This window comes from Lacerta agilis, chromosome 15 (assembly GCF_009819535.1).
Source record: "Lacerta agilis isolate rLacAgi1 chromosome 15, rLacAgi1.pri, whole genome shotgun sequence".
Classification (NCBI taxonomy): Eukaryota; Metazoa; Chordata; class Lepidosauria; order Squamata; family Lacertidae; genus Lacerta; species Lacerta agilis.
The window spans coordinates 8,064,505-8,090,765 of record NC_046326.1 but is presented as its reverse complement, the minus strand read 5'-3'; the positions used below and the strand labels follow the sequence as shown (position 1 = coordinate 8,090,765).

General features: G+C 42.8%; 1 protein-coding gene across 1 annotated transcript in view; it reads left to right on the top strand.

Moving 5' to 3' along the window:
• The window catches only part of UNC5D (unc-5 netrin receptor D), a 407,047-nt gene that overhangs the window by 274,725 nt on the left and 106,061 nt on the right, over positions 1–26,261 (top strand). Inside the window, 3 exon segments of the mRNA XM_033171586.1 lie at positions 13,639–13,819; positions 20,393–20,560; positions 25,742–25,906. Of these exon segments, the coding sequence (XP_033027477.1) occupies positions 13,639–13,819; positions 20,393–20,560; positions 25,742–25,906 (514 nt within the window).

The following is a 26,261-nucleotide window of genomic DNA, read 5'->3' as shown; positions in this document are numbered from 1 at the left end:
TGTAACCTGAAGTGTTTGTAACCTGAGGCATTGGTAACTCGAGGTACCACTGTTTTATTTTATTTTATTTTATTTTATTTTTTACTTGCTCTTTACATTCCTTCTGGCTCCTGGCTCCTTGGGATCAATTGACCTATTAAAGTCTGGTTGGGAAGGGAAAATCCTAGAAAAGCCTGCAGGGAAACACAGAATATACCATATTTTTCCGTCTATAAGATGCCCCCATGTATAAGATGCCCCCTGTTTTGGGGAACTCTGATTTAAGAGGGGGAGATCTATCTGTGTTTAAAGGTAAAGGTAAAGGGACCCCTGACCATTAGGTCCAGTCAAGGATGACTCTGGGGTTGTGGCGCTCATCTCGCTTTACTGGCCGAGGGAGCCGGCGTACAGCTTCCAGGTCACGTGGGCAGCATGACTAAGCCACTTCTGGCGAACCAGAGCAGTGCACGAAAATGCTGTTCACCTTCCTGCCGGAGCGGTCCCTATTTATCTACTTGCACTTTGACGTGCTTTCAAACTGCTAAGTGGGCAGGAGTTGGGACCGAACAACGGGACCTCACCCCATCATGGGGATCCAAACCGCCAACCTTCTGATCAGCAAGCCCTAGGCTCTGTGGTTTAACCCACAGTGCCACCCGCGTCCCTATCTGTGTATAAGATGCCCCCAATTTTTGGACATTATTTTAGGAGAAAACCCTAGTCTTATACACAGAAAAATACGGTATATATGAAAGTACTTAATGGGGATAAAGCATTGTGAGTGATACTAGCCCAACTTGGAGTAGACCCATTGAAGTTAATGGCCATGACTAACTTAGGTTCATTAATGTGAATGTGTCTACTCTGAACAGGACAACTTTGGATACAACCCCAAAGGACTTGTGAGGTAGTCTGACTGCTGCAACACTGGCTGGCCTCTTTCCTTTTACATGTTTTTTTTAAAAAAAAAAAAACAACAACAACGTCTGCATGGAATGGCTAGCACATAGTGTTCCTTGCCACTTTGTATTGCAATACTGCATACCCCACTGGCAGCAATGGGAAAAAGCATGGCTGCCCATTTCAGGTTTCTCAAAGGGATTCACGATCCAGTTCATGGGTAGACTGGGCTGGATTAGGCAAATCTCTTCTGGATTCTGAGCTTGTTGGATTCCTCCCTCATCCATACTTCCTCCCACTTGACCTCTGTCTATGGATCAGCTAGTAACAATATTGTATGTGCATGTATTGCCAGCCCAAAGTCTCTGATAAGGAAATGATTCTGTACTTGTAAACAACCCCTCCTTCCCCAGAGACATGAATCTCCTGCCTTCAGAGCCTCATTCTAGTTTGTTCACAACTTTTCACCCTCTGTAAAACAGAAATTGACAACTCTTATGGCTGAGCGATCATTCTGTTTGAATGGATCTTGGGCATATATCTCCAGATCATCGATTGACATTCAATGCATCGCTAGCTCTCACCTTCCATTTCTGTGCTATAGTATGAAAATTAGTATGACTTAGCTGTGAGTGGCGGAACAAGCATGAACAGCAATCAATATGTTTTGGTTCTTACACAGACAATTCCAGAGTGTGCAGAAACTTAAAGCCAATTCAATATGCCAGAAGAAGCATCTGGTGCAGCCCAGTAAACACATTTTATAGTAAATGGTACTTATACCGAAGACTACATAGGTTGGAATACTAATGCACCAGATAAAATAGTTCAAACCCAATTGCCCACTATGCCCAGCCAACATTTTAGATTCATCTTGCTCCCCCTTGCCTTGGGGCACAGAGAGGTATAGAAGACAGGTGAGGGCATTCTTAAAGAAAACCCAATCTCCTTTCTGGATTGAAATGAAGACTGTGCCAGCTAAGTGATTCTGTGCAGAGGAAAATCACACTAGCCCACTTAGCCGATGGTTAGTTTATTTGTTTGCTTGTTTTGAGGATTTAGAAACAGCTTCATTAAACAACGGAAAACTCCACCCCTTCTAAACAGTGCACAAATAAAAGCGTAATAAAACACAACCAAAATCCATGACAGTTTTTTTTAAGACAAAAATTCCAAAATGTACAGAAAATAATTATCATCAATGCACAGGGGCAATTCATTGTAGTCTAGCAACATCTGGATGCCACCATATTGAGGCAACCTTGTTATATTCCTTTTGTTTCTGTTAAAGTTCTAAGCTTCTTTGCGTGTCCTTGGGAAAGAAAAGCAAGGTAATGATAATAAATGTACCTACTGTGGCATAAGCAAGGCAAGATTGGAGACTAAAAATCCCAGTGTCTAATTCTGGGATAAAAGAGCATCTTGCATTTTTGTTTTGTTTCTCTAGAAACAAGTACTGTGATTTTCTCTGAATTTATGATGTGAGTAGACAATGTTGCAACATTTATTAGTGGGTGGTTAGTCATCTCCCACAATCTCTCTGGGTGGGGATGGATAAGGACTGCTCTTTGCTCTTTGAGCATCATCCTAAAATCTGCAAAGTGGGCAGTTACAGGAGGTTACAGTAGATACAGGATTTGGGAAATTCTGGGGAAATTTCAGAGGCCACATGACAGCGTTCTCTGGGACCAGGGAAAAAATGAATGAAAATTTAAAAATATGCCAAAGTACAGTTAGCTGCATCTACTATTTGCTGGCCATTTCCTGAATGTAACATTTACCTTTGTGCAGGTGGCTAGTTATGACTCATAGTCCAATTGACATTATATGAGTTCACGGGCACATTCCAGCAAGGCAAAAACATTCAAGTGGGGTGTGAAGCAGGGCAAGTAGGGGGTGTGGCCTGGGAGAGTCTCAAGGGTCAGACAGAGAGACTTGGAGAGGCTGTGTTCACCCACCACTGACCTGAAATTTTCCCTGCTGTAGATAATGCAACAAACCATAACACAGTTAAAAAGTGTTATTCTTTTGTGCAGTTGTTGCAGATAAGGGTTGGAACAGGAAACAATCATTTACTGTCCCAAACACAGGGTAATAAACGTTGATTTGGCATTGCTCTTGTGTATGTGAGTATCTGAGGGTTGTACTTCTTGGTTTTGATTTTCATTTTAGGAGTGTACTGTATCTTTAAAACAGGTACTTCATAGTGAAGATTTTGACCTTTCTTTGTCTTTTAACTAACAAAACATGTCTGCCCCTGCTCCTAATCCAGTTATCTTATCTGTATGTGCATCCTGGGTATTGACCAAACAAGAAGGTCAAATTTCCCTTAAAGGGCAAGATGGCATAATCTGATATGTGGGGTGCTAAGTCTTGTTGAATCATGACCTTATACAGTAATTAGGGAGGGGCTCAGGTGTGTGCTTTCCCTAATTATCAAGGACAGTCTTTGTTTTCTGTCTTTGATAAATCACTATCCTGACTTTTGCTTCTTTCTTTCTTTTTAAACAAATATTTTAAAGTCACCTTTCAAGGCTATAGCCTTCCTAGGGTAAGTTACACCAATAACAAATATAAAACTTCATCAGTGGCCATCATATAAACATGCAATTCAATTTACAATGAAACAGCTCAAATAAATACTGGTACAGAAGAATTCAACAGCCACAAACACAAACCCCAGTAGCAACAGTCAATAAATTATGTTTTGTTCTAAGGGTCTTGGCTTGGTGGGAGATCACCAGGGTCGGTCCCTGGATTTCCAGAAAGGGCTGAGAGCAGGCCTGGGCAGAGCTGGGCAGAGGCCCAGGGTTGGACTCTTGTTAGAATAAAGTTATATAAACTCAAACAAAGAAGCAGCTGGTCCCTGGCACCCACTCGTCCCGACCAACTTAGTCCTCCAAAACCCAGGGCAAATGTACCCAGCTGTCACCCTCCTCTGCACAGGCTTGGCAGGGAGAGACCCTGGTCTGAAACCCTGGAAGACACTGTGCAGGATGAACCTCAGTATAAGGCTGCTTCCTACATTTATATTAGGGGAAGGACCATAATTCAGTGGCAGAACATCTAATTCCAGTTCAAATCCATCCCTAACACACACACACACACACACACACACACAACCAAAACACAATTGCAGTTCATCTAAATCTTGCTTGGCACCTCGCCTCCTCCAGTATTGAGGATGTTGCAAGCTGCTGTGCTGAAGTATAAAATATGCTTAAGAAGACTCAGAAAACATCAAGAAACACTCAGATCACTATGAATTGTTAGATTTACCATCCCAACAATTGTGATCTTTAAGCTTGAAGAGCAAAAAAAGGTGTAAAAGAATGAACTTGAAGATGAACAGTAAGAGCTGTTTCACAGCGGAACAATCTTCTTCAGAGGTCCTGGACTCTCCTTCCTTGGAGGTTTCTAAGCAGAGGCTGGGTGATCATCTGTCATGGATGCTTTAGTTGAGATTCCTGTGTTGCAGGGGGTTGGATAAGATGACACTTGGAGTCCCTTCCAACTCTATGATTGTATCATTCTATGAACTAGAAATTATTCAGAGTTCTGCCCCAAAATGAAACTAATTCACAGTCAGCTCACTCAATAATAAAGGCAACTATTTTCAGGTGCTCATCAGAGTTCTTTGAACTAATTCATTGAACTTTGTTATTCTAAACTAAACTAGTTCATTCCAAGCAGTGCCTTCTACCGTTTCCTGTGCCTCAGCTTAAGTCCTATAAACATCAACTTCTGATCTTTATTGCTTATCCAAAGGCCACTGCCAATCATCATCTGAGCACCAGTAATTGGGTGAGGAGTAATCAGACACGTCTGGCCCCCTTGAGTAGGGATGTCAGAAATCCAGTGAAAGCAGAAGTAGGAACAAAAATTCCTGTTGTCTGTTTATTCGCCCCATGTCCAGAATGGAAATCCATCCATCAAATACAATTGGTATTCACTGTTGTTGCTTTCAGTCTGCAAAAATGATATATAAATAATTATTTCCCCTCCTACCATTTGCATTGTGTTTCTTTTGGATTGAAATGATAGAGGTGGAATAACAACATTGTTTATGCAATTAATTATATAAATTGTGTACGTTATATAATTTTGCCACAGCAGGCGGTGAGGTGAATAATGTAGTTTTGGGTCAAAAGATGAACTGCAGTGGCATGGAAACAGCGCTGCATGAAATATATAGGGCTTGATGAAAAACTCAGTGAGAGATTTCACTTTCTTGGGCTCCATGATCACTGCAGATGGTGACAGCAGTCACGAAATTAAAAGACGCCTGCTTCTTGGGAGGAAAGCAATGACAAACCTAGACAGCATCTTAAAAAGCAGAGGCATCACCTTGCCGACAAAGGTCTGTATAGTTAAAGCTATGGTTTTCCCAGTAGTAATGTATGGAAGTGAGAGCTGGACCATAAAGAAGGCTGATCGCCGAAGAATTGATGCTTTTGAATTATGGTACTGGAGGAGAGTCTTGAGAGTTCCATGGACTGCAGAAAGATCAAACATATCCATCCTTAAAGAAATCAGCTCTGAGTGCTCACTGGAAGGGCAGATCCTGAAGTTGAGGCTCCAATACTTTGGCCACCTCATGAGAAGAGAAGACTCCCTAGAAAAGACCCTGATGTTGGGAAAGATGGAGGGCACAAGGAGAAGGGGACAACAGAGGATGAGATGGTTGGACAGTGTTCTCGAAGCGACTGGCAGGAGTTTGGCCAAACTGTGGGAGGCAGTGGAAGATGATAGGGGTGCCTGGTGTGCTCTGGTCCATGGGGTAACGAAGAGTCGGACACGACTGAACAACAACAACAACAATCCTAACTCCCCTTAACTGCAATGTGGGGAGCTTAAATAATTTCATTTGGATAATGTTGAAACTGCTCTTTCCTAACTGGACATAATTGGACCAGATTTATGATTAGGCTCATGTATTTGTTGCCGTTATATATATATGGAAGTGAAGCTAATCCACATCTATCCCTGCATTTCCTTCATAGTTCATTTTGTGATTTGGTAGCGCTTGATAAGAGTATTTCAATTCTGAGCATGCCTGATTGCAAGGTGGAAAGGGGGATGATAAATTTAGAGTGTGCTATAGACCTTTATTCTGAAATTTAGTTCATGATCCAAGCATTAAAATCTTCAGAACAGCATAATCCTGGAGGGAAATGACTGTATTTTTCAGACCATTACGAACAATTTGCACAATAGCGACCCATGATAAAGCAAAAGGGAGTTCAGTACTAATGAATCTTTAGTCTCCCTCTTTCTAGGTTAAAACTGCAGTTCCTGTTTCCATTCAGATATGGAAATTCAGCAAAGCCTCTCACACCTCTTCTTCTCCCTCCGCTCTTTTTCATTTTTGTCTCCTGTGGAGACATCCTCCGAAGGGAACTCAAAACTACTGGAAATAATAAAATGAACAAAGCAGGGAAAAACAGTTGCGGCTCATGCTTGAATGAAGCCTATTTGAAGTTCTGCTGCTCTAGAAGCACTGGACAACTGTGGCAGGCAACAGCATGGGAGATTAGCACCGCTTCTTTTCTTAGGGGGCTGGGCCTTGTGGAGAGAAATGCAATTCAAGGAAGGGCTGCATCAAACATACCATCTCAGCACTATTTAATTGCTCATCTTCTAACATTGTGCATGCAATCAAATGCCAACAGTGCCCTTCAGCTCTCTATATTGGACAAACAGGCCAATCCCTGCGCCAAAGGATAAATGGACATAAATCAGATATCAGGAATCACAAGACAGAGAAACCAGTAGGAGAACACTTCAATCTCCCAGGACATTCTATAAAAGATCTCAAAGTAGCTGTCTTACTACAAAGGAATTTCAGAAATAGACTGGAAAGAGAAGTGACTGAATAGCAACTAATCACCAAACCTAAAACCATGGAGAAACCTGGTCTGAACAAAGACATTGGATTCTTATCTCATTATACATGACAAAGCTATCTTTAGCCGCCTCACCCCTTGCCTTTCCCTGTAAGACCCTGTAATAATTGCAGTCGTTAACAGTCGTCTACATGTTTTCCACATCTATCAGCTGATCACCCATTCCCACCACCCTTCTGAGTAATACCCCTCCCCACTCCTTCACTGTATTTAAGGGTCTGGTGACTTCCGTTTCAGTGTATCTGAAGAAGTGTGCATGCACACGAAAGCTCATACCAAGAACTAACTTAGTTGGTCTCTAAGGTGCTACTGGAAGGAATTTTTTTATTTTATTTTGTGTTGACACAAATATAAAGTGCACGATGTCCCACGCTCTCCCTTACAAATCATCACCTGGCTCCATATCTCTCAGAGCTTTGGGCTTTATGTCCCTTCTGCTTAACGTTCTGCCTTTGCTCGGACCATCATTCTTTTTAAATGCTGCACATTTACGTAAACATTTTTCTTCCGACTAATCTCACAAAAAGAAAAAAAAGAAAAACGAGACTTAGCAAAACAATAGATCTCTCTCACCTACAAAATACTGAGTTCTTTGGGGGAAGGGGAAAAAAGCAGCATAAACATATGGTCATGGTTTTTTATATGCATGCATGCATGCATTTATTTATTTATTTAATAGATTTATATACCTCCTTTCATCATAAGATCTGGGGTCACTTCCCAAGGTCAAATACAAGGTCAAAGCACAAATAAATAGTTAAAACAAAAACAACAAAACAATTACTTCCCCTCCCTCAAACAGATTTAAAAGGCTGTAGAATATTGCTAGGGACGCGGGTGGCGCTGTGGGTTAAACCACAGAGCCTAGGCCTTGCTGATCAGAAGGTCGGCGGTTCGAATCCCCGCGATGGGGTGAGCTCCCGTTGCTCTGTCCCTGCTCCTGCCCACCTAGCAGTTCGAAAGCACATCAAAGTGCAAGTAGATAAATAGGTAACACTCCAGCAGGAAAGTGAACAGCATTTCCGTGCGCCGCTCTGGTTCACCAGAAGCGTCTTGGTCATGCTGGCCACATGACCCGGAAGCTGTACGCCGGCTCCCTCGGCCAGTAACACGAGATGAGCGCCGCAACCCCAGAGTCGGACACGACTGGACCTAATAGTCAGGGGTCCCTTTACCTTTACCTTAGAATATTACTGAGCCTAATTTACCGGAGACACCTACCTTTCACGGTAGAGGTCATTGTTCCTTCCCTTTGGTTATATTTGTGCCCATGCTTACCCTTTGGGGATGTGTTGGTTTTATTAGTAAGCATTGCTAGAGTTAGAATCATAGAGTTGGAAGGGACCCAAGCGTCATCTAGCCCAACACCCAGCAATCCAGGAATCTCACCTAAAGTATCCATGGCAGATGACTTTTTTTGTTGTTTTCAGGCAGAATAAACTTCTTCATTTGAAAACTTTAATATTTAAATTAAATTAATGAGAATACATTATGGAGAAGGAACGGGGAGCTTCTATGTTTGGGGTGATTTATATGATATTCCTGCATTTGTTTTTTACAATTGTGACCTTGCATTTCAATTTTATTGTGGCCTTTATTGGGCCAGTTGAATTGGGGATAGTCTTTCTGCCTCGGATGGGTGGTTGTGGTGGTGGAGAGAGTTGCGTTCCTTTTTGGCCCTACTAAATGTAGGAATTGGGAGGTGTGCATGTTTCACCCCGTGAAAGGGTTCCATGGAAATAAGTAAGTAAGAAGTAAAGGCCCAATTCAGCCTAAGTTGAGCATTAAAAAATGAAATAAAAATCACTTTACTTTTTTGGTGTTGTTTTGTGGTTCTTGGCAGCTGTGGACACAATTCTGAGAAAGATCCCCCCCCCCATTTCATCATCATCCTCTATTTATTTTTGTGCCACTTTTTCATATGTTTATTCCCAAAGTGGCTGATGACATATCAAATGAACAATAATTGTGACAATTCAAAACATTGCAGGAAGAATTCTATACTGTTATATCAGTAAGTACCAAAAAGAAAAAAAAGAAAAAAATCAATCCATACAGCATGGTATATAAAACAATACAAATAAGCCAATATAATCACATAACTGAACTTAAACACTCTGAGAGTTATAGCTCTGTGAGTCTCCCAGCAACTCTCACTGCTGTCCATGGAGGCGCAGGTTAATTCTGTGTCCAGGGCAGCTTTTTACCAGCTCCATCTGGTACACAGGCTCAGACCCTACCTGCCCACAGACTGTCTCAGCAGAGTGGTGCATGCTCTGGTTATCTCTCGCTTGGACTACTGCAATGCGCTCTATGTGATGACCTGGAAACTACAACTAATCCAGAATACCACAGCTAGACTGATGACTGGGAGTGGCCGCCAAGACCACATAACGCCGGTCTTGAAAGACCTACTTTGGCCTCCAGTATGTTTCCAAACACAATTCAAAGTGTTGGTGCTGACCTTTAAAGCCCTAAACGGCCTCGGCCCAGTATACCTGAAGGAGTGTCTCCACCCCCCCATCGTTCTACCTGGACCAGCGCCGAGGGCCTTCTGGTGGTTCCCTCGCTGCGAGAAGCCAAGTTACAGGGAACCAGGCAGAGGGCCTTCTCGGCAGTGCACCCGCCCTGTGGAATGCCCCCCCCACCAGATGTCAAACAGAAAAACAACTACCAGACTTTTAGAAGACATCTGAAGGCAGCCCTGTTTAGGGAAGCTTTTAATGTTTAACAGACTATTTGATTTTAATATTTTGCTGGAAGCAGCCCAGAGTGGCTGGGGAAACCTAACCAGATGGGCGGGGTATAAATAAATTTATTATTATTATTATTATTATTATTATTATTATTATTATTATTACATTACAAACAACCGTTTGCAGGATTTTTGAGGGGTGGGGAGTCGAGACTGTTAAAAATTCTATGATGTTGCTTTAAATGTTTAGTGTGGGTGGGACCAAAGGTAACAAATGTCAGGTTGAAGAGGTGAATCTTCAGCATACAGCAGAAACTATTTAAGAAAGGTGTCATATGCAGCACTGTGGGTATGGAAGTCCACAATTCAGGGGCTGCCATAAAGAATGCCCTCTCCAAGGCTGGCATTCCCTGAACTTCTGAGGGTGGTAGAACTACCAAGAAGGTTCTCTCTGCCAACACCCAAGAGGGATACTAAGGGAAGGAGGAATGGCCCTGTCTTCCTAAGTGCAATGATTCCTAAATTGCTCTCTGCAGTGTGGTGTCATGCTGCTGGCAGCAACTCCTGGTCGTTTGCCCAGGAACGTACAAAGACAAGGAAATGTTTCTTACCATCCACTTTTTATTCAGTGTTTACAGAGAGAGGCTATAGAACCGAGCCTCTTGGGTAATGGTGTTGTCCCGCGTGAATCTCCCACTTCCTCATTTGTCATTCTCATCACCTCTCTTGCAGGTGCTGTTCAGTGCCTTCTGTCTGAGCTCTTTGCTCTCTTTCAAGGCTCTACTTTCAAGGCTTGCTGGGTTCTGGGAGAGCGGGGGGTGGGTGGGTCTGGGATGCTTTCTAAAGACAGTGTCCATCAGCTGCCGCCCCCTGGTGCTTCCTCCTCCTCTCCTCCTCCTCTCCCATTATTCCCTACTTTCCCCTTCATCTTCCTCTGAGCTGCGACCTCCCTCAAACCCCTGTTGTAAACCTAAACTGTCTTCCTCTTCCTCTTCCTCCTCCCTGGATGGGTCAAGCTGGGGAGGCACTCTCCACCATTCCTCCTCTGTCCAGTCCCTGACATGTGGAGACAAGATGGAAAATACCCCATAGGTACAATTTTGACCTTTCTTATGTGGTTCATGAGTTTCTGCCAGAGAGTATGATTATGAAAAAAGCCAGAGGTTGTGGTGGTGAAGATCTAAAGGAAAACAGACATTAGCTAAGAAGACCAGGGACTACAACTCCCACCAGCCTAAGCCAAATGGTCAGTGATCAGGTATGATGGGATCTGTAATCCACCAACATCTGGAGGGCATCATGATGACTATCCCTGTATTATTGCCTGGTGACTTTAAGCTAAACCCAAGGATCATGCAGTTCACTCATGGCTTGTTAGCTGGTATGCCGTTGTGCATAAATATAATGTAACACTGCCTCATCATTGCAAATTCCTTGCTGTTTGTTTCCCCCTTCCACTCCCTCCCAACAGTGTCATCTTGCAGAGATGTGAGGAGTGCAGGGTAAGTCTGTTTTTGCTCCTTCTGTCCCTAGCTAACCAATGTGACGGATGGCATTGCAAAAAGAGCCTGCTGCTTGGCATGGAGTCTAATTGGCTGTGATGGTCGGTGGCCGCAGATTTGTTTATAAACTAGAAAATCTACAAATTGCCAACCATCTGCACAGAACAGTGTGCTAATGAATGCCTGTAGCCTGCAGATCCATAAGCTGATTACCTGCACGTTACAAGCCCTTCTTCTCCTGGTTTCCAGCTGAGGTTATCTGTCCGAGTTTGAGACATGGAAATAAATTGTCACTTCACTGCCTTTTGCTCATTCTTGTGTATCTGAAGAAAGACCTGCCACTGAACCTGGATCCTGAGCCCTCTCATATTTTGATGGAGGCAGCTGATTCTGCCTTGAAATTTACCTGCTCTGCAATGCCAATTAGCTCTATGTGGTTTAGTTTAAGCAGCTTTGTGCCAGCTCCAGAGTGAAATAATATCCTGCCAGTGTTTCTGGGAATTAATACGTATATGAGATCCACAGCTTGTTGCTTCTTAAAGATGTATATGAAATATTAGGAAGCTTGAGGCTTCTTTCTGCTTCAGGTCTAGAGGGAGGCTGGGGAGTCCCTTACCACAACTCTGTTCTAAGAGGATGGCCTAGTTTGCATGTAATACTAAGCCATAGTTTACTGTAGGGATAGGGAAGCAGTGACCCACCAGATAATGATGGACTTTAACTTCCATCATCCATGACCATGGTCATGATGGTGGGGGTTGCTAGGAGCTGGAGTCAAATAACACCTGGGAAGACTACAGCAAATAACACCTGGGAAGACTCCCTTATGAAGACAAACCTAAATGAGCCTCAGGCTTGTGTCATGCATGACAGTGAGAAGGAGGTGACCAGAAGCTTCTGCCTCCAGTTTAGGTTGTGTTTGGCATGCCATTCCAACCATAAACTGCTGTTAATCTTTCCTATGAATGCTTGAAACAAGCCGGCTTCATGAACCCTCATTTGAGCTTGGCTTGCTTCCACTAACAGCAGTTAAGATCGATCACAGTTTGACTGGTTTGGGATGAGATGGCAAGCTGTGGTTAATCAGAAAAGGATGCAGAAACTGCCAGTCTCCTTGCAGTCAAGCTAGAGGAGGTGGGGCGAATATGAGAGCCTAAAGACTGGTTTAACATTATGGCCATTTCAGTCCATTGTTTCAGTTTTATTAGGAAGGAACATATGAAGGCTTTGCTTCTCTTGCTCTGAAGATATCCCACATTTATTTGTGATCTCCATCCTTCATTCAGCAGGACATTGGTTGTTTTGTGACTCAATAAATCCCATGGTACCATTTTTTAAAAATGTTTATCATACTCTTCCTTCAAGGATCTTGAGGCTGCCAACACAGCTTATCCTCACAATAAATATATGAAATAGTTGAGAGAGAGCATAATTGCTGAATGGGGGTAGAATATTAATTGGTTAATATAATTCCTCTAGATTTTGACTAAATTTGTTTAATGTGGATATGCATCCCCTCGTTTTTGTCCACCTTTGATTACTCAGCTCGCTTCTACTTCTGTATGTTTGTATATGTCTGGTTTTCTTGTTGCAGTCTATTGGTAACATTCATGTTTCACAATTTTAGATAAATTCTGAAATAAAAAGTAAGGTGTATTCACATACATGCAAAAAATGCAGCGGCTAGAACTCAATTATCACCAAATAACCATCCTGTCGGTTCCAGGATTTTGCAACAAGGTGTTCCCACTTTCCTTATCCTGTGCACCCCCTAAATATGTTCTAGGGGTTTTCCCAACCTGCTGGAACAGATTGGGGGGAATGTACAGGGGGTGATGGGGGGAAAGTCCCACTGTGCAAGTAGAAATTCTGGACCTAATAGAACAATGTGTGAAAAGGCCCATAAGGACAGTTATGGATTAATCTTTCATTTAAGAACAGTACTTCTATATGATATCAAAGGTGCATTGAGCATGGCATCTTCTTTTCCATAATGTCTAACTAGATTCTTCCAGGAAGTCCACAAGCAGGTCATGAAGATAGCAGCTCTGACCTGCTGTTGCCTCCTCAGTGGATGTGAAATGCTGTAATTTGTTTGAAGTGATATTCATTGGCAGGGTGTCTCTGAACATGGAAGTTCCATATAGCAGTCATTGCTGACTGGGCCAAGCCCACCATTAGGCAAAGTGTAATGATTTCCTCAGGCAGCAGATGCTAAGAGGCAGTGGATAGCCCTCCTCAGCTCTCAAATGCTGCAGGGCAGAGCTATGTGTGCCATGTAGTCTGTCCTGTACCAGCATAACTACTTTGTTGCCCTCAAGTGTGCTAGCTTATTCCAGGTGGCTTCTGTATGTGGAATGGAAGGCTGCCATCTTTGCACTTTGCCTCAGGTAGCAAAATGTCTTGGCCCAGTACTGATCACTGATCACTGTTGTGCATGAATTTGTCTAACCCCATTGCAAATTGTAGCAGTAAATTTTATACAACGAACATATGATATGGAAATATGATTTCCTCTGTCTACCCTGGTTGTACTGCCAATCAGTTTCATTAGGTGACTAATGCTGTCCATCATCTTCAATTCTGGAGAGGTGGAATATAAATATTTTAAGTAAATCCACCCCATTAATCCATCCCTCATGTTTTCTCTCTCCAGGTGGAATGGCTGAAGAATGAAGAACCCGTTGATGCTGAGCAGGATGAGAACATTGACACCCGAGCAGATCACAACCTGATCATCCGCCAAGCGCGCCTCTCCGATTCTGGGAACTACACATGTATGGCAGCCAACATTGTTGCCAAGAGAAGAAGCCTGTCGGCCACTGTTGTGGTGTACGGTCAGTGGGTGTGAAATGCTATAACTTCTTATCTTGCAAATGCTAATCTGTTGATCGGTACAGTTCACAAGTTAAACAGCCCTGTCATCTTCCAATGAAAGGCAGTATACATTTTTTTATTAAGAAATAATAATTAATAATAATAATATCATTAAGTTTAAGCAGAAGAGGGCTTTTAATCAATATTTAAATTGATTTAAAAAGTGGGAGATTTGCACACACCCATGTTTTCCGATACATGGGGAGTGGGGGAGGAAGAGATCCTGCTGCTCTCCCCATTCCTGGCCTCATCATCAGTTTTGTATGTATTTACATGAGACTATAAGCTGCAGTGTGTGAACAATGTCACTGTCACATGCCGATTGGAAGATTGGTGGTTCAAATCGCCACGGCGGGGTGAGCTCCCGTTGCTCGGTCCCAGCTCCTGCCAACCTAGCCACTCGAAAGCACATCAAAAATTCAAGTAGATAAATAGGTACCGCTCCAGCGGAAAGGTAAACGGAGTTTCCGTGCGCTGCTCTGGTTCGCCAGAAGCGGCTTAGTCATGCTGGCACATGACCCGGAAGCTGTACGCCGGCTTCCTCAGCCAGTAAAGCAAGATGAGCGCTGCAACCCCAGAGTCGGACACAACTGGACCTAATGGTCAGGGGTCCCTTTACCTTTACCTTTACTTTAATCTATTTGTACTACCTTTAATGAGACTGTATTAAGGGACATGGATAGTTTTGCTGGCATTATTTCCTCCCTCTTTTTTGCCTTTGTGAAAAGGAACTTTCTGTGTTGTACTGATTTGTAAAAGCTTTATAAAAGAGAGGGGGAGAAAAATAGTGCTGGATGCAAAATTTAGAAATATAATAAAAGGAAATCTACACTGAAAAACAACAACAACAAAAAACAATGTCACATGTCAATTCTGCACAGATCAGAACCCAATTTTCAACTTAAAATAACATTACCAGTTCCCCCCCCCAAAGAATCCGGGGACACTTTTTTTTAAGAGGAAAAAAGTTATTTTTAAAAGTTATTTAAAATAATAATAATAAAGTAATATCTTCTCTTCTGTGGTCTCCTCTGTCGCGCAGCCTTCCTCTGGGCCCCGGCCTGTTCTCTTGGAGCGCTAGCTGCCGTGGAGTAGGCTTGGGTTGGGCCTGGGCTTGGCCACATGTCCTTGCCCTCCCGGTGCTCTCCTGCCTCTCCTCCTCAGTGGTGATGGAGGCAGTGGTGCTCCCCTCTTTTTTCTCCTTCCTCTTTCTCTCTCTTCCTTCTCCTTCTCCTCTCCTTCTTCTCCCTGCTTCAGCTCCGGGGTTTTCCTGGCCCTGGAGCACCACTGGGCAGTTGGCCAGGTGGCCAAGTGCTCTCGTTCCTGGCTCTATTTGGGTCATGGGGGGGTCAGCGGTTCCCCCAGTTGACACACTGGATGCCCATGGTTCCCCTTTGGCAGTGGCAGTGGCAGTGGCAGCAGCAGTCTCAGCAGCTCAGAGCCAGTCTGGTAGCGCAGTTGCCTCTGGCTGGCTTCAGGAGCTGCTCACTGCTGTGACGCCCTCCATTTTGCCTCGCCGGAAGTCCCCACATCATGTCTCTTTTGTCGCAACATTCATTACCTACTAATAAATCTACAACACTTAAAATATAAATCCGGGGACATTAAATGAAATCCGGGGACATTCCAGGGATGGATTTTGTCCAGGGACAGATTTGTAAATCTGGGGACTGTCCCCCGGAAACGGGGACATCTGGTAACCATAACTTAAAAACCCCAGTCTGGAAGCACCCTTAAAGGCACTATGCATCGTTTTTGGCTTGTTTGTTTTTGCATCAAAGCAAAATACAAGGGAGCCAGAAAATTTTCTGTCTAACCCCATTGCAAAATTTTCTGTCTAACCCCAAAGAGAAAAAAAAACCTAACACAGTGGAAGAACAACTTGTATCCCCCCCTCTCTCTCTCCTGCCCCCTCTTTTATTTGGATAAAAAGGGGCTAGTCAGGAATTTGGCAGCCTGCACCAATCACCCAAGAATGATGCAAAGACCAGCAGAAGGTGGCAATGTATCTCCTTCCTCTTTTTCTTTTTCTTTTTCTTTTCTTTTTTGTTGTTGTTTTCCACGGGGGCTACAACAAGGAGTGGGACTATTGACTTTTGTGTAGTGTAAATGCTGCAGAATGGGCAGAAATCACAGGTGATATGGTATGTCAGACCATAGTTATGTAGACCTCCAGAGTGTTCCCATTGTGTTGAGGAGTCTCAATATTTCCTCATACTAAGTCTACCTAACTGAGTGAGATCCCTCCTTTCTCAGAAGCAGCAGAGTTGAACTAAGGCGTTCCAGGATTTATTCCACTTGCCCTTCAAAATTAAAGTTTGGACTGAAACAAGGGAATTCTCATCTAAGTGAAGATTCTCCTCCTCCTCCTCCTCCTCCTCCTCCTCCTCCTCCTCCTCAAGTCATTAGTATAATAAAATCATAATGTCTTACTTTAGGGAGTTGCCTTTCTGTCACCCTGAATAGCCAGACAAGCATTTGTAAGGACAATAGCAGAAGAGCCTATTGACTCCTGTGGAAGGCCTCCCTTCTCTCTCTCTCTCTCTCTCTCTCTCTCTCTCTATGATTCAATGAGGATTTCCATTTCATTTACTGTATTTCTAGGGCTTGGGCTTCGCATAATTAGTGGGTTCTATGCAGATAAGAAGACTTATCAGATTGTTTGACACTTTTACTTGTCTCTCTGTGTGTTTTCTCTTCATAGAAACACAAGTAAACAAAACCATCAGACAATCTGATTGATCTACCTGCAGAATTTAGGAGAAACAAAAAAACAAAAACAAAAAGTAAATTAATTCAAGATCAGAAGAAATGCTTAGACGTCCCTTCTGAACTTAGTTTGTGAATGGGAAGGAATTCATTTTAGTTACATTTGTTTCTTTATTCTATTGATCATGAAATGAATGTATGTTCCTTCTTCACAAGGCTGAAGCAGGATTTAGAAGGTGCTTCCACTGTACATTTGAAAAGGGGCTCCTTGGGTCGAGGTTGCTTGGTATTTTTGGATTCTCCCCCCCCCCCGGCTTATCTGTGATTAATGAGTAGTAGAAAAACCCCTCCTTCGCTATTCTAAAAATATAATTTGTACCAAGAAATTGTGATACACATTTTAATTAGTGAATAAATAAACAGTTAACAGTAAGAGCAATTTAAAAGCCATTAAAGGAAAGCTTTTAAACCCTATTGTTTGATTGGCAGTCCCAAAAATTCACGAGAATACTTGAGAGCACACCTCCCTGATAACTTGACACCTATTTCACTAAAAAGCCATTACAAACTGGCAAAGCTCCAATACATAGTGTTAATTGAATATGTGAAATAACTAATTACCAAACTGACTTGGCGACAATGTTCACTACAGTGCATAGAAAGTGTCAATTAGAAAGGAACTAGTTCTGTTTAAAGTTCATGCTTTCCAGAAAGGAACTTGTTCCTATTAAAGTTCATACTTTTACAAAAGAAACTGTTTCGGTCTGAGTTCATCTGGATGATTTCTTTTTAGTTCATAAGAAGTTTATCCTCTGCAAAAAAAAAAAAAATAAATAAAAATCAGCATTCAGAAAGTTACAAGCTGTTGTGCTCACATATTGGGTTCAAAAGCGAATCAGAGGCCACACAAGTAAGACATTTTTAAGACTGAGTATCAACTAGTGAAGCTTTCCCCATAATTGTGTTTCCATGACAGAAAAGAATTACCCTGTTCAATCACACAGTTCTAAAATGCACTGCTCCTGTTGGAAGAGAACAAATCTCTTCACCAGGAAATATATAGGAAGTGCCTCACATTGCTTTTTTCTTATTGATTAGCAGCAGTGATTAAATGACTAAACATCCTTAGCAATAGCAATGTCTCCATATCTGCCCAATAAGCTTTAGAAAATTGTCTCCACACTTTGCTTTCTAACTTTTTTTTTCTAGATGTCTGATTGAAGCACTTTTTAAAAAGAAAAGTATGGGAGCTATTTTCAGATGTAGGTCAGAGACTTTTCAACTAGTTCAGTAAACTTCTTTGGACTGAGCTACTTCATTCCAAGTACTGAGTCATTGTGTGTCTTTGGTTGTGGTTGGGTTTTTGTTTTTTGAAGGATGGCATTCACTATGAAATGAAAGGGGAAAAGAAAAGAAAAGAAAAAAGGAAGTGTGGGGGTCTCAAAACCCCCCACAAACAACTGCAACACTGACCACAAACTGGCAACTAAGTTCAAAGAGAACAGATGGCAAGTTGTTCTTGGCCCATGGACAGCTTCAGTTCTTAAGGGGGGGGGGCGGTTTAATGGCAAAAATAAAATGGATTTTATGGCAAGTTAAAAACAAACAATTTTATTATGCAATAATCTTTTATAGAGTATATTCCACTTCATTAGATTTAAGCCATTTTATCCAGGTGTGTGTTCAGATAGCCACATGGTTTATTTTTTTGGGGGGGGGGGAGTAAAAGTGGGTTCAGAGGGAAATGAAATGCAGAAAAGTACAGTGATAATTACATACTTAACAACACTGATTCCCTAAACAGTTCTCAATGTCAGAGGCAACTATTTTATGAATAACCACTGTTAAGTATGTAATTATCACTGTCTGTACTTTTTCTGCATTACATTTCCCCTTTACCTCACTTAACAATCTACCAAGTGTATATATACACCTAAAATTCAGGATAACACTTCATGCTACTGATGAAATGGACCACAGTCCATGAAAACTAATGCAATAGTAAATCAGTTCATCTTTAAGATGCCAGAAGACTCTGTGTTGCATCCAATGCAAGTTCTACTCGGAGTAGACACACCAGAGTTAATAAAGATGGCCAACTGTTTGCACAATCTCCCTCCTCTGGATTTTCCTGGATGAAACTGATCTTAATTTATATGTTATTGCTGTTAGCCACCCTGGAGTGCCATTGGGTGGAAAGATGAGAAAGAAATGTAACAAATAAGCACATTCTAAAAAAGAATTACCCAGGGCCCCATTTGAAATATACAATTAAAGCAGAGGGAGGGTGGCAGAGAGAGGAGCATAGGAAATTGCCTTATACCAATTCAGACTGGCAGTGACTCTCCAGGGTTTCAGATGTGGGTCTCTCCCAGACCTACCTGAAGATGCTGGGGACTGAATTTCTTCATGCGAAGCAGATGGTTCAACATCTGTATGTTGCCACATGGAAAAGATACAGTCTACCCATACAGGCAGACCATTGGTCCGTACTTTTCTGTCTATTAGATGCACCCCTCCGTGCATCTAATTACCGTACTTCTGCAATTACCATACTTTTCTGTCTATTAGATGCACCCCTCCGTGTATTTGGGGGACTCAATTTTAAGAAGATGAGGGGAGATGGCCCAGAGTTGTTGAGTCTCTCCCCCCACCCACAGCTGCGGGCAGGAAACACTCCCTAGATCATTTCCCATGTGCAGATCAGGAGTGTTTCCCTCGTGCAACAGCATTGAGGGGAGTTGCGCTTCAGCCAGCTGCACACGGGAAATGATCCAGGGAGTGCTTCCCATGCACAGCAGCATCGGGGGAAGTTGCGCACCACTAGCCAGCGCCCCCAGATCGCTCCCTGCGCACAGCGGTATCTCCCCCCCCCCATGCCACTATCCGTGTATTCGGCGACCCTGGTTTGTTGACATGATTTTTGTGTCAAAAAACCTCGTCCAATACACGGAAAAATACGGTACTTTCTGAGGTTTCGGACAGGGGACTCTCCCAGCCCTACTGGTAAGGATTGCAAAGCAGAAGCTCTTCCACTTAGCGGTGGCCATTGCCATACTGACTATCCTTTGCCAGGCGGCTAACAGAAAACAAGGAAGAGAGAGGGGTAAAAATTTGGGCTCTGGCCCCACCTACCACTGGCATGTGGCACCTGACAGATTACCCTCAAGGTAAGGTGGCCCTTGATGGGAGGGGAAGTTCCTCCCTCCAAGGGTCAGTCAAAATAAAACTGTGCATCTATGGTTCCTGTAACAGCTCATTCTCTATAGGAGAGCTTGTTAATCGAACTTAGTATGGACCCCTAATATTTATTTTCAAACAGCCGAATCTGAACTGGAAGGGAAAGTTTCCTGCCTCTTTTGTGCTTGGCTGCCTTTGTTCTCTTTAAAGTGCAGAATTATATTTTATTAAGTCAGATAGATGCCTAGACAACCTCCGTTCATCTTTTTTTCTTTTTCTTTTTTGTCTTTTCGGGAATCTGATTGTGCCTTAAATGGAATGCGTTTGGAGAGAATTAGGGTGGTAGCCTCCCCTTTCTCTCCACCATCTCCCTGTCATCCTCAGCACCTCCTGGCATATATGTCTGCCTCCTTCAAACATGACCACACATTGACACCAAATTCTTTAGATAATTGCATCCCAGTGTTATTTAGGCAGCAGTGTCTACAACTGAGCTTTGGAATTTAACATGCAGGACATTTTTTTTTTTTAAAAAGAGCTTGAAAATGGAAGGGCATGAAATGAAGGTTTGTTCTTTTCAAATGTTAATGTGATATCCATCTCCTCCCTACTCCCCCACCTCCCTATATGTGTTCTGGTTGCAGTGAACGGAGGCTGGTCTTCATGGACAGAGTGGTCCAATTGCAACGTACGATGTGGCAGAGGGTGGCAGAAGAGGTCACGGACCTGTACAAACCCAGCCCCTCTCAACGGAGGTGCCTTCTGCGAAGGAATGTCTGTGCAGAAAATTACCTGCACTTCATTGTGCCCTGGTGAGAGAGTGAGAGGGTATTTGTTACTATTCATTTAGAGTATTTGTACACCACTCTTCAGCCTAAAGGGCTCCCGGGGTGACTTACGTACAATCAAAGCAAGACAGTCCCTATCTTCAGGCTTACAAGGCACACAAGGCAAAAGGGACTGGGAGGGAAGAGGAAAATCAGAATCCAGACACAGGCACCAGTTTCTTAGCAGTTGTTCTTCTAATAACCACCTGGCACAGTTCAGAGGCTGGAGGTGCCTAATGGAACTAAACCTCTGGCAAAGCTGAAGACATGAGCCCTGGGTCTTAACTCTCCCACTGACAGGTAGGTAGCTGTGTTGGTCTGACATAGTCAAAACAAAATAAATAATAATAAAAATTCCTTCCAGTAGCACCTTAGAGACCAACTATGTTTGTTCTTGGTATGAGCTTTCGTGTGCATGCACACTTCTTCAGATACACTGAAACGGAAGTCACCAGACCCTTATATATAGTGAGAGAGTGGGGAGGGGTATTACTCAGAAAGGTGGTGGGAATGGGTGATTTTCCACACCTATCAGCCAATCACCCATTCCCACCACCCTTCTGAGTAACACCCCTCCCCACTCTCTCACTATATATAAGGGTCTGGTGACTTCTGTTTCAGTGTATCTGAAGAAGTGTGCATGCACACAAAAGCTCTCCCATTGAGGCAGCCTGATGGAATGGCTGCCCCAGGTAACAGTTGAGGGGAGAGGAGTCTGGGGAGAGGAGGCCTTGTGGAGCAGAGCCAGTGGGGTGAGGTCTGACAGGCCTACATTTAAATGGTTCACAGGCCCACGTTTGAAGTCGGGGAGATGGGGCTGTTATCCTCCCGAGTTCTTTGCAATACGCAAAGTCACCTGAGGGCAGGGGTGCAAAAATAAATTCAGTTCATTTTACATTCTCATGCAGACCTACCAAAGGACAAAGTTTCTGAAACAATGCCTGAACTGAAATATGTTGCCCTTGGAAATTCACACTCTTTTTCTTTCTTTCTGGTGATGTATTTTTTATTTTTATTTTTACAATCAAATAGTTTATATAAAAAATTGTTAAGGGAAAGTGTACATTATGATGCATGTATCTGTGAAAAAAAACATGCAAAATGTGTTTATTGGTGAAAACTGCATACAAAGGTGTGTATGATTTGTTCACACTAAAATGCTGATGAATTTTCATGAGGATTAAAAAAAATTCCAAAAGTTTTCCTTTCTTTAAAAAAAATAATTAGTCTGCAATCAATGACACGATACACCTTGGAGTGTGGCCAATGGTCATCTCTGTATTTTCCTGTATGTGAGGATTCCCCCCCCCACACACACAAAAATTGAAAATTTACCAATATGCACTGTCCAATTTTTAAACTGCATGCATATTTTCTTTAGATTTCATTATCCCAAACTCATTGAACACTGTGGGTGTCTGTTTCATGTCTACAGGCTTTAAATTGGAATTTATTGAATCTAGCATTTCTTTTGAACTGCCTCTGTTAACATGCATAATTGGGACACAGGCAATGTGAAAAAGAGCTGGACAGGGAGTTGCAAAGACTGTAAGACAGGAAGTGAGCTGTTCTAAGCCAGTTGTTAGACATATTGATCCTGAATATCTTGTGGGCATTAGCAAGAGAACTTGCAAGGCTAGCTGTCATGTTTCAGGTACAGTACATGTCAGAATTATCTCAACCCCTAGAAGTGATTGGACGTTGAATTTTTGAACCGGTATTCCCTTCACTCTAAGGGACTATTCAGACATAATGCCAACCATGGTTTGGTCAAGTTTGAAAAGCCTCGTGCACATGTTGGGCTGGGTGGAGTCTCTATACTTGTTTTCTAGCAAGTGGGTCAATGTTGACTAGGCAGGAGAAGAGGTTGGTGCGGTGCGAATGCTGAAGCAGGAGCGCTGGATTGGCTCCACAAGCATGTTCACACTGCTCCAACCTCTCCTTCCTGGTAAGCAATGTCAGCCTTCTTGCCATTAAGATAGCACAGTAGGTCTACCCCACCCGGTGAGACACTTCTGGGCTTGAGTAGAGCAATTATGGACCCCAATATGTCAGCTCGTTCTACCTGGCCTTTCTGCTGAAATAAACATTTTGGTATGTTTTGCATTCCAAATTGCTTTTCCTTCTGCATGATGTGGACATGGGACATCATGTGATCGCAGATTTCTCTAGTGGTATATGATGAAAGCGAATGATGTAAAATTGGTCAACCATGAACCCTTTCCTGTGATTCCAAATAAGTCTGAAAACGAGTCTCCAACTGTCAGCATTTCTCCCAATATCATTTTTGCTTTTGCTTCTTTCCTCCTTCTTTTTTCGCTTCAGGCAATCTTTCTCTCCCTCTCAAAAACATTGTAGCAGCAGCCCAAATGAATGGGGGAAAAATAGCACAGAAATTTGGGGAAGAGATATAACCTAAAAGGAGCCATTTAGGCTTCTCTTTGATAGCAGATAAATTTTAGCACATGTAATCTTGTACAGCAGTTTTGAGCTTTAAATTCAACTTCACTAGGTTTTTTGTGAGGTTCCCCCCCCCCAAAAAAAGATTTTATTCACCTTTTTTGCATGGTGTAAATGAGGTCTAGTATATAAAACAAACAGATGGACCATTCAGCTTTACGTGTTCAGTTAATAGTTACATATAAACCTTCTGTGCACATACAAAGCTAGATGTCAGGGAGAAGAGTTCTAGCCTGCTGTTGTCCCTGACATTCTAGTTTTCTGTGGTTAGGGGATTATTCTACAGCAAAGCATTCAAACATAAGTTTTCCTCCTGTAAGCTGAAATGCTGCAGTTCAGGGATAGTTATGTTGCTGTAGTACAGCTTCCATCCTCCTTGATCAGGCATAGGCAAACTTGGCCCTCCAGATGTTTTGGGACTACAACTCCCATCATCCCTACCTAACAGGACCAGTGGTCAGGGATGATGGGAATTGTAGTCTCAAAACATCTGGAGGGCCAAGTTTGCCTATGCCTGTCCTTGATCATCGACCATACTGGCTGGTATTTATGGGAGTTAGAGTCCCACAACATCTGGAAAACAGCATGTTGGTTACCCCTAAACTAGAATATAGATTTCAGGTTGCCAACAAGATACTGGGGTGAAGATAACGTCCAGTTCAGGTCATCATAAACCTTGTTTTAGATCATGCATAAGCTGCAGTGTCCCTCAGGCTTATATGTTCCTGCTTCCCAACTCCTCATCCCCAAGTAAGATGCAGAGAGTGAAAGTTCAAAAGCTTACATTTTTGAACAAACCATTGTTTCTTAGCAAACTGTGGTTTATTCAGACTCTAGTTTCATAAAACAATTCAGGGGCCAACCAAGGTTTCTGGTGTGGACTATTTACCCCCCCCCCCCAGAAAAAGCTATGTGAGGGGCATTGCAAGGGTGGGGGATGCCAGCCATTGTGAATACCTCCTCTGACATCTGTTTTAAAAGTCTCTCCCCCCCCCAAAAAAAAGTATGTGTGTGTACTAAGGGGTAGCAATGCTTCCATCACAAAGCCAAGCACCCCAAAATATTTTCAAAGGCTTTCTCTGCTCCCTCACCCATCCTCCCCCCAAAAATTACATCAAAAGGTCTTATTTGAGATCATGGGAAGAATCCAGCATCATGCTAAGGTGATGGGTTATCAGGGTAAGCATTTCCTTTTGCCAGATAGAAGAATCCCCCTCTCCTTCTCCCATTCACTGTTGGGAGGGTTCCTCCCACCCCCTCCCCCAAGCCAATTACAAGGAGGAATGAGAGATGCAGGGGGAGAGGGAAGCTCTGTTGCATGAGCAGTGGGGATGCAGGGGTACACATACGCCTAAACATTTTGTGAATCTTTGTACTTTTGTCCATTTACTGTATTTATTTTTTCCCCGATTTGAACTATAAAATGGTGATTTTCTTGAGTCAAAATGAGAGTACCCCTAAACTTTTTTTAAAAAAGAAAAAAAGCACTGTGCATGAGCAAAAGTCTTTGCTCTGCTGATGGAACTCATTAGCTGAATACTGATCATAACAATGTATTCAGATTAGTTACACATATTTAGGTTTAGTTACAGGTAGGTAGCCGTGTTGGTCTGCCATAGTCAAAACAAAATAAAATAAAAAATTCCTTCCAGTAGCACCTTAGAGACCAACTAAGTTTGTTCTTGGTATGAGCTTTCGTGTGCTTGGTATGAGCTTTCGTGTGCATGAAGAAGTGTACATGAACACGAAAGCTCATACCAAGAACAAAGTTGGTCTCTGAGGTGCTACTGGAAGGAATTTTTTATGATATTTAGGTTTAGTTATGCTAAGATATTGGGATACTGGATTATGTTAAATTAAATTTTACTCAAAGTCTGTTGATCTCAATGGTCCTCCTTGGTAGGACACACACATAATATATAACCACGAGAAATTGGACAGGGGGACCTATACATCATTGCTGGACTGCACCTCCCATGATCCCTGACTATTGGATAGGGCTGATTGGCTCTGGAGTCCTTCAAGAACTGGAGGGCTAAAGTTCCTCACCATTGGATTAAGAGTTTGTCTTGATAACTGTGTGGGAGAAGTTGAGTTCCAAGAAGTGTTTGCAGGCATTGCATGGGTGTTTTAGGAGGGAGCTCTAGATATAAGGAGCAGAAAGGTTGCAGGTGATCTATGGTTGGTTGAACATTACGGAGCTAAAATAAATCAGATTGCAGGCTAGATCAGGGCTGGTGAGTCTGCATCCCTCCAGATGATGGTGGACCAACTCCCATCAGCAAGCATGGCCAATGCAGGGATTATGGGAGTTGGGGGCAAACAACATCTGGAGGGCCACAGGTTTCTCTGATCTGGGTTTGATGGATCAGGGAATCACAGAGTTCAAAATGACCTCAAATATCATCTAGTCCAACCCCTTGGGGATGAAAAATATTCACTACTACAACATCCCTGATAGGTAACCATCCAACCCCTGCTTTAAAAACAAAACAAAACAAACAAAAAAATCAAGCATATAATGGAGTGTCCACCACCTTCCGATGGAAGAGAAAACTGGGATAAATTTGAGAAATGATGGGGTAAGGATTTCATCTATCTTGCCTATATGGGAGTTCACCTATATTACCAAAGTGCCCCAAACGAGTTCTGGATCAAACAATTTGCCATTTTAAATCAACAGTGAATTCCTTCCTTTCTGTTTAGTGGATGGCGGCTGGGAGGTGTGGAGTGAATGGTCAGTCTGCAGTCCCGAGTGTGAGCACATGAGGATCCGGGAATGTACTGCTCCACCTCCACGGAATGGTGGGAAATTCTGTGAAGGTCCAAGCCAAGAGTCAGAGAACTGCACTGAAGGACTTTGCATTCAAGGTAAATAGCTTTCATGGGATGTCAGTATCCTTTTTCCTCCCTCTCTGTCCCTTAAATTAAGACTCACAGCCAAGTCTATGATTCATGTTGCAGACTGGAGAGAGTTGTCTGCAGCGAAATCTGTTGACAAATGAGTCTCTCTCTCTCTCTCTCTCTCTCTCTCTCTCTCTCTCTCTCTCTGTGTGTGTGTGTGTGGTGCGTGTTCATAGCTTTGAAATTCATTCTGCTGGTGCCTTTTGCTTGGAGCTCAAATCCTTTGAAGTCCATAGAAAGGGTTATATTGGCTGGAAGGGAAGTTTTGGATTCCTCCTGTGGTGAATAATTTATCAATGATTACTTGGGATGGTCCAACATG